Raw genomic sequence first — 9,087 nt, 5'->3', positions numbered from 1 at the left:
GCATGAATTAAATCTGTCCTAATTTAGGATATTAAGAACATGTGCACACACACACACACCACTTTTATTCTATTGCCTTAAATTATCTATATTTGAAATAGCATATATCTTCAAAGTGATTTCAATATGAGTTGCTCTTCCTGTGTCTTTGTGTAAAATATAATTGCCTAGGGAATCAGTAAAATGATATGAAAGCAATAGAGGATGATACCAATGAATTCTTATGTGCAGAAAAGTTTATTAGAAAGCAGAGATGCAACAAAACATAAGAAAGTCACACTCACAGGAAAACAATATAACTGGACGCCTGGGTCTGAGCGTGCAACATCAGTGAAAATACTGGTCCTGCAGGTAATGTCTACCTCACTGAGAAGGAGAATCTATAGCCTCAAAGTGATAAAGAATATGAAGAATTTAGAGGATCGGAATAATTTCACAGCTAGTGGATTACAATTAATTTGTACTTGTTGCCACCACTGGAAGAAAAGAAAGCAGGGGAGGGAGTTTAAAATGAACCAGAATGTTCTCAGGGAATTAGTGAAATGGTTATGGGCTCATTGGAAACATGAAGTCCATCCTATTGAATGACATTAATCCCACTCCATGTGTCCTAATGGTCAGCACAGAAGAAGGGTCTACATCTGTGGGCCAGCAGTGAAGGGAGAGGTGAGTCAGGGCTCAGCAGCAAGAGGAGGCACAGCACATGGGGCGGGGGCAGGTGGAGATGACACAGGTTGGACGATAGCAAGTGGTGTGGCAGGAGACTTGGCCACAGACTGGACGCAGGCAGCAGCAGGGGCGGCAGCAGCTGGATTCACAGCAAGAGGGGCGGCAGCAGCTGGGTCGGCAGCAGGTGGGCTGGCAGCAGCTGGATTCACAGCAAGAGGGGCGGCAGCAGCTGGGCTGGCAACAGCTGGAGATGCAGCAGCTGGGGCGGCAGCAGGTGGTCCTGCAGCAGGTGGTCTGACAGCAGCTGGGGCGGCAGCAGGTGGGCTGGCAGCACACAGACTGGCAGCACTGAGGTCTGCAGCAGCTGGACACACAGCAGCTGGGCCGGCAGCAACTGGAGATGCAGCAGCTGGGGCGGCAGCAGGTGGTCCTGCAGCAGGTGGTCTGACAGCAGCTGGGGCGGCAGCAGGTGGGCTGGCAACAGCTGGAGATGCAGCAGCTGGGGCGGCAGCAGGTGGTCCTGCAGCAGGTGGTCTGACAGCAGCTGGGGCGGCAGCAGGTGGGCTGGCAGCACACAGACTGGCAGCACTGAGGTCTGCAGCAGCTGGACACACAGCAGCTGGGCCGGCAGCAGGTGGTCCTGCAGCAGGTGGTCTGACAGCAGCTGGGGCGGCAGCAGGTGGGCTGGCAGCATACAGACTGGCAGCACTGGGGCCTGCAGCAGCTGGACACACAGCAGCTGGGGCGGCAGCAGGTGGGTTGGCAGCACACAGACTGGCAGCACTGGGGTCTGCAGCAGCTCGACACACAGCAGCTGGGCCGGCAGCAGGTGGTCCTGCAGCAGGTGGTCTGACAGCAGCTGGGGCGGCAGCAGGTGGGCTGGCAGCACACAGACTGGCAGCACTGGGGCCTGCAGCAGCTGGGAGGGCAGCAGGTCTCCTGGCAGAGGTCTTGGCCACAGCCCTGGTCAGAACACACGGAGCCACAACAAGAGTTGACCATGGTGTCAGAAGTTGGAGGATCTGGGTGGGTTTCCAGGAGAGTGAAGTTCTTGGGTTTGGAAGTCTTCTGGGCCCATGACCCCTTTTATACCCTGCTGAAGGCCCGTTGTCACCACGTCATTATTTTCTTGTTATTATTTACCTGCTGGAAAGCTTAATCATGTAATTACATAATTGTGTGTTTCTAGTTAAATACTTCTAAACAGAATACATAAGACATTTCCTTTTCCTGCTGTGCTCCTGTGTTTCCATTGGAAACACTAATCATATTTCTTGGTCAGTGGGGTCACCTTTTGTATTTTACAAAGCACTGGTCACATGACTCTCACATCTTGTTTTTACATGTGACTCTCCCTCCTACCTGTAGATTGCTCTCTGCAAATCATGTGGGGCAATTTTTAAAATGTGAATATATCTTTTGCTATCAAAGAACGTCCTGGTGAGATGAAATGCTGGAAAGGAATGAGAAGGAAGGATTCATTTGGGAGAATGATGTCCCATCCATAATGAGGATGACTCTGATCCCATATGTGCTTCTTGGATGGTCTGGGAGATGGTCTGGGAAATGGTCAGATCCTAAGGAAGTCCTAAACTCTGTCAGATCTTATTACATCACTTTAAGTGAAAGTACATAGCTATGACTCATTGCTTTAAAGAGTAAAACCACATTTTTCTGTATGTCTTACAGTATAGGCATTAAGAGTAGGAAGTTTTGATTTAGCAAAACTTCTTTGATCATCAAAATTGCATGTAAACAATATTTGAAGTTATTAAGCCTTCAATAATATTCATCTGAGATATTCTATTGGACACTCTGGGTGTAGAACAGACAAACCCTCATCATTTTCCTGCAAGTACTTGTATAAGACACAGGCGAAGGAAACAGAATTTGGCAAAAATGAAAAAAAAAAAAAAACAATTATTTTTCTTAGATAACTAAAATCAAAATGTATAGTATATCGATAAGTTCCATACATCCTCAGCGTATGTATATTACTTGTGAAGTATTGTCTGTGTACTAGGCATTGTGCCAAATATCTTATATTTATTTCATTTTCACTCTTTAATACAACTTTATGAGGTAGGGTACATTCTTATTATTCTTTTAGCAGAATAAATGCTTCTCAAAAGAAGCATTGCAAAGCTAAAACAAACAAAAAGACTTGTCCAAGATTAGAAAGAAGGTAAGCCTAATATGTCTTAGTGTAGCTAAGAAAGGGGTAGAAAATAAAATTTGCAAGGCTTGCTGAAGCTGTTTCATCTTCTTGGAATGTTTCTTCTTTTTTGTCCACTCTGCAAACTCCTACTCCTGTCAAAACCCAGTTAAAACATTTCCTCCTCAGTAATACCTTTCCTGATAAGCTACCCCATTCATATATTATCATTATTTCCTGTCTTGTGCTCATAATTTGACACATTCTAGTCTATTTATAATCATTTACTTCTGACATTCCTCCATGTGCGATGCAAATAGCCTGAAGGCATGGGCTATGGCATTTATTCTTGTTATCATGATACTTAGCACGGAGGACACTGGTTGTAAATGTTTGTTGAGTGAATGAAGCCTTTTTGGTGACATAGAAGAATGTAGGGTCCTTTCAAAATGTATACATCTTTTGATTTCCAAACAAAGAGATCAGAGTTTCCTTTCCAGAAAACAAATTTTTTATATGGTCAGTAACATGTCCCCAATAAATAACATATGTGGAAAGTTGTGGAAGTTAGGATTCCGTTTATAGAATGAGACATGTTTATAGACAACCAGGAATACTGTCATCCCATTGTGGAAGGGAAAAGAGAGGGTGAGACAGAGAAAAAGGGAGCCAAACTCATCCTTTCATAAGGAACCCACTCTCGTGATAACAACATTAATCCACTCATAAGGGTGGCATCACCATGACCCAAATATCTCCTGTGAGCGCCCCCCCAACAACACTGCTTGGGAATCAAGTTTCCAGCACATGACCTTTGAGGCACACATTCAAACCATTGCATTCCCCCCTTGGCCCCCAAATCCATGTCCTTCTCATATGCAAAATCTATTCAGTAGTCCCAAAGTCTTAACTTGTTCCAGCATCAGCTTAAAAGTCAAAATGTAAATCTAATAGTCTCATCTAAATCTGATATGAGTGAAACTCAAACCAGGACTTATCCTGAGGAAAATTCTCCTCCATACGTGAACCTATGAAAGAATTTACCTAGTTCCAAAATACAACGGCGGGACAGGCATAGGACAGACATAGCTATTTCAAAAGGGAGCAACAGGAAAGAAAAAAGGATAACTGGCCCCCGATGAGTCCAAGAGGGAAAACAGTATTAAATCTTAAGACTGCAGAATAACATTTGACTCCGTGTGCTGTCTCTTGGACACGCCTGCCATGGGGCACGGCTGCCTGGAGGTCTTGGTGTTAGACCCCAAAAGCCCTCAGACAGCCCTGCTCCACAACTTTGCTGGGCTCAGTCCATGCAGCAGCTTTCTGATTGGTGTCTCTGCCGGTAGCTCTCAGGCTAGTATCGCAGGCTGATAGTTCTACAGTTCTAGGGTCTCAGTGGCTGCTCTGACCCCTAGTTTCCCTGAGCATGGTCCTAGGAGAAGCTCTCTGCAGTGGCTACACCCCTGTGGCAGGTGTCAGAAACATCCTTTGATACCTAGGTGGAGAGCACCATGCTCCCACGACTTCCGTAGTCTGTGTATCTAGTCAGGACTACGTGAATGCCACCAAGACTCACAGTTTGTGCCCTCTGCAATGGCAGCACAAGTCTCGTCTAAGCCCACTTTAGCCACCACTGGAGCAGCCAAGGGCATTGTGGTAGAAAGCGGAGAGTACCAAGCCCTTTCTGACCTCAAGATTCTCATATTTGGAGCCTGTGATGGGAGGGACAGCTTCAAAGATCTCTGAAATGCCTTCAGAGTTATTCTCCCATTGATTCGATGAACGGCACCTAGCTTCCTTCTATTCATATCAATCCTTATATCAAAGCATCACTTGGCCACATCCTTGCATGCTTTTTCATTCTTTATATGGCCAGGCTGCACATTTTCTGCATCTTTATGTTCTGTTTCCCTTTTAATTATGAATTCCATCTTCAAATCATTTTTTCCTCTTGTATTTTACTGTATGCAGTTCAAAGATGTCATACAGCTCCTTCAACATTTTTCTTAGAAATTTCTTTTCCCCGCCGGGCGCAGTGGCTCAAGCCTGTAATCCCAGCACTTTAGGAGGCCGAGGCGGGTGGATCACGAGGTCGAGAGTTCGAGACCATCCTGGTCGACATGGTGAAACCCTGTCTCTACTAAAAATACAAAAAATCAGCTGGGCATGGTGGCGTGTGCCTGTAATCCCAGCTACTCAGGAGGCTGAGGCAGGAGAATTGCCTGAACCCAGGAGGTGGAGGTTGCGGTGAGCCGAGATCGCGCCATTACACTCCAGCCTGGGTAACAAGAGCAAAACTCTGTCTCAAAAAAAAAAAAAAAAAAAAAGAAAGAAATTTCTTTTCCCCATATACTGGTTCATCTTTCTTGAACTCTGCTTTCCATAAAGCCCTCGAACATGAGCATAATTCACTCAAGTCCTTTGCCACTTTGTAACAAGGATGACCTTTACTCCAGTTTCCAATTCTTGTTCCTCATTTCCATCTGAGATCTCATCAGAATAGCCTCTAGTGTCCATCTTTCTCCCAGATTCTTATCATGATCATCTAAATAAACTGTAAGAAGATTCAGACTTTCCCTACAGCTATTCTTTTCTTCCGAGCCCTGACCAGAATCACCCTTAATGCACTGTTCATGGTATTACTGTAGTCTTTTCCTATCTGTGGATTTACTTTCCACAATTTCAGTACTCATGGTCAACCATGGTCCTAAAACATTTAATGAAACATTTCAGAAATAAACAATTTGTAACTTTTAAATTGCATGCCATCCTGAGTTGTATGATGAAATATCATCAATCTTGCTCTGTCTTGCCTGGGACAAATATCCCTGTGACCACACTGTATACATGACCCATCTTTTAACCCCAGAATAATTGTCTTAGTTACCAGACTGTTGCAGTATTGCAGTGTTTGTATTCAAATAACCCTCATTTTACTTAATAATTGCCCCAGAGTGCAGGCTAGACTAATTTGGTTGGCTTGGACTTTAAAAAATAATATCACTTAATGCTATTCAGTGATAAAAAATAGTAAAATCATGTCTTTTTCAGCAACATGGATGGAACTGGAGGTCATTATCTTAAATGAAATAAATCAGACACAGAAAGACAAATATCACATGTTCTCACACGTGGGAGCTACATAATGTGTACACGTGGATATGGAGAGTGGAATGATAGACCATGGACACTCAGAAACCTTAGAGGGTGAGAGAGGGGTTGACAATGAGAAATTACTTAATGGGTACAATTTATGTTACTCAGCTGATGGATACCCTAAAAGCCTTGACTTGCCAACTATGCAATCTATGCATGTAACAAAGTTGCACTTTTACCTCAAAACTTAAAAAATAAAATAAAATAATAAAGTGAGTTAGTTTGTCCCCAGTACATGTAATCATAATTAAGCATCACAGCTAAAGAATGCTTCTAAGTAATAATATGATTCACTTGCAATTAGCACAAAGTACATGCTGGGTTAAATACATCTTCTATAATTACATTTACCTTCCCAATTTGCCCATGAATTTTTTGGAAGATGTCAATTTTCTCTGCCTATGTCCTGAATGATATTGCCTAGGTTTTCTTCTAGGGTTTTTATGGTTTTAGGTTTAAGTCTTTAATCCATCTTGAGTTAATTTTTGTATAAAGTGTAAGGAAGGGGTCTAGTTTCAGTTTTCTGCATATGGCCAGCCAGTTTTCCCAACACCATTTATTAAGTAGGAAATCCTTTCCCCATTGCTCATTTTTGTCAGGTTTGTCAAAGATGAGATGGCTGTAGATGTGTGATGTTATTTCTGACGCCTCTGTTCTGTTCCATTGGTCTATGTATATCTGTTTTGGTACCATTACTCTGCTGTTTTGGTTACTGTAGCCTTGTCGTATAGTTTAAAGTCAGGTAACAGAATGCCTTCAGTATTGTTCTTTTTGCTTAAGATTGTCTTGGCTACACAGGCTCTTTTTTGGTTCCATATGAAATTTAAAGTAGTTTTTTTTCAATTCTATGAAGAAAGTCAGTGGTAGCTTGATGGGGATAGCATTGAAACTATAAATTACTTTTGGGCAGTATGACCATTTTCACGATATTGATTCTTCCTATCCATGAGTATGGATAACTTTCCCACCATTAGAGACAAGATAATATATTTTCCACCTAGTATAGGAGCAGGTTAATGTCACCCAGGGGTATTCTGCAGATGATGGGCCAGGGTGGATGAAGGCAGTATAGATACGGCTTGTGGGTTGTGCACCCATATGTATTAAAAGGCATGATAATAGCATGCCAGAAGCTAAAACTGGTAATATAGGATGGCTACCAGGACAATGTAATATAGTCTATCTCTTCAGGTAACCAGTGGAATGTGATAGCATTGTAACCGATCTCTTCAGGTAACCAGTGATACGTGACTGCGACGGCAGAGTGACTCTCCATGTGGGGACCTATCCCACCTCTTAGGATGGCTGTGGGCATGTGGCATCCACAGTTGGCCTTACTTACCCTATAACTGGACTGGTAGATGCACCTGGGGGCATCCTCATTTGATGGGACACACTGGGTTCAGTTTAGACACCATTCTTACTAACCGGGCAAGTGTAAAAGCCAGGCACTATTGGAACCATGCATCCTGGTGGTTTTCCCCTTTGGCCACTTTTGCCATCCCCCTTCCTGCCTCCCAAGTGTTGACAAGAGACACAGAGCTGCAAGCTGAGGCCCTGGCCAAACATAGGGCTGCGGCCTTTAATGATACCTGCCATGATATTACTCTTCTCACTGAAGAAACTGCCCACTTAGATGCATTACTTTGCAAAATTGCATGGCCCAGGACATCTTAACTGCCTATCAGGACAGAACCTGTGTGTTAATTAAAACTGAATTTTGTACATATATCTGATTACTCTCACAATATAACACAGGCCATGCTGGCCCCAGATACCCCCATTTCTGCTATAGAATCTCTGTCTTATGACCCTGAAACCACATGGTTTAATCAACTCCCAAGCGCTTGGAAAAACTTTCTATATGGTACGATTGTTGTTACAATCATTATTCTTTTTTATTGTAGTAGTTTGTATTGCTGCTGCGATATCTGGTTGCAATGTTTCTCTGCATACCCTGGCCCAAGGAAAATCCCAGAAGAATGGTGTGATTAGAATGTAAAGGCTATTCAAGGGTGTGCTGGGGTGGAGGGTGGAGGGTATGGAAGATACACCTGGCAGCAATAACTTAACTTAAGCATACATTGAGAATGACCCTACAATCAAAGACGAATGTATGCTTGGATTTCTGAGCTACAGATCGGGAGTGGCCAACCTGGAGATCCATCCCTTATCTATGAAGGACATTTGAATCTCCAGACCAAAGGTTAGAACACGGGTCATACCGGGGATTGAGGTCCTTGTTTTGGATTAAATGGAGGTTGTTCGGTGGAGGGTTCTAGGTGAAAATGCTATATGAACTGCATGCTTTTTAAATATGGTAGCAGTTCACCTGTCCAGCCACTTCCACTGGATCATCCTTGTATGTAAGTTCCCCTAAAAAACCCTGTGTCATGTAGCTGTCTCCAGGCCTCTTCTCCAGCCTCTCAGACAGATTGCCTCCTTATTGGAGTCAGTAGGGGTCCAGGACGACAATTTGTCATCTGTGCAAAACATTTCCCTGATTCTCTTCCAGTACCATTTCTAACTTTGCTGCTAAAATGAAAGTTAATTTTTTTAAAATTTTTGTTTAATTCATATAAATTTAAGAGGTACAAATGCAGCATTGTTACATGGATGTGTTGCATAGTGGCATGGGCTTCTACTTTAATGCATGTTTTCTTTCCTGTCTAAAGACTATGGTTCACTGAGCCCAATAAGCATAAAACTCATAGTAGAGGCTACTTACTGAAGATTGAGGAGATCTTGACCTCAGACCTCATATGGTGACCTCATTGTGTGACCTTGGTAAACTCTCAGGACCTCAGCTGTAGAGGGAGGGCATAAGCTGACATATTCTCTGCAATCCCTTCCCGGATTCTACTGATGCAATGCTTAATTCCAAATAAATCACAAAGATAATTGCAGTGCATCCTTGAAGAGGCTTTTACAATCAAGGTAGAAGTTGAGTTTGGATTGGAAGGATGAGGAGGGCATTCTAGGTGAGTGATGAGACAGCAAAACCAAGGCAGGAAAGCCCAGGTCCTAGTCAGGGGAGAGTGACCACACCAGTGAGCAGGGATCTTCATTCCATGTGGTCCCTGCTCACATGAAAAACCACAAGCCTG

The 9,087-nt window shown here is 43.4% G+C and overlaps 1 protein-coding gene across 1 annotated transcript; it reads right to left on the bottom strand.

Moving 5' to 3' along the window:
* Nucleotides 1-218: 218 nt before the first annotated feature.
* LOC101030924 (uncharacterized) lies at nt 219-1,722 on the bottom strand. The gene has a single exon (XM_039476510.2). It carries the CDS (start codon nt 1,669-1,671, stop codon nt 679-681), a length of 993 nt encoding a protein of 330 aa, XP_039332444.1. The 5' UTR covers nt 1,672-1,722; the 3' UTR covers nt 219-678.
* Nucleotides 1,723-9,087: the final 7,365 nt, after the last annotated feature.

The sequence above is a fragment of the Saimiri boliviensis genome, chromosome 17 (assembly GCF_048565385.1).
Source record: "Saimiri boliviensis isolate mSaiBol1 chromosome 17, mSaiBol1.pri, whole genome shotgun sequence".
Classification (NCBI taxonomy): Eukaryota; Metazoa; Chordata; class Mammalia; order Primates; family Cebidae; genus Saimiri; species Saimiri boliviensis.
This window is presented reverse-complemented; position numbering and strand designations above follow the sequence as displayed.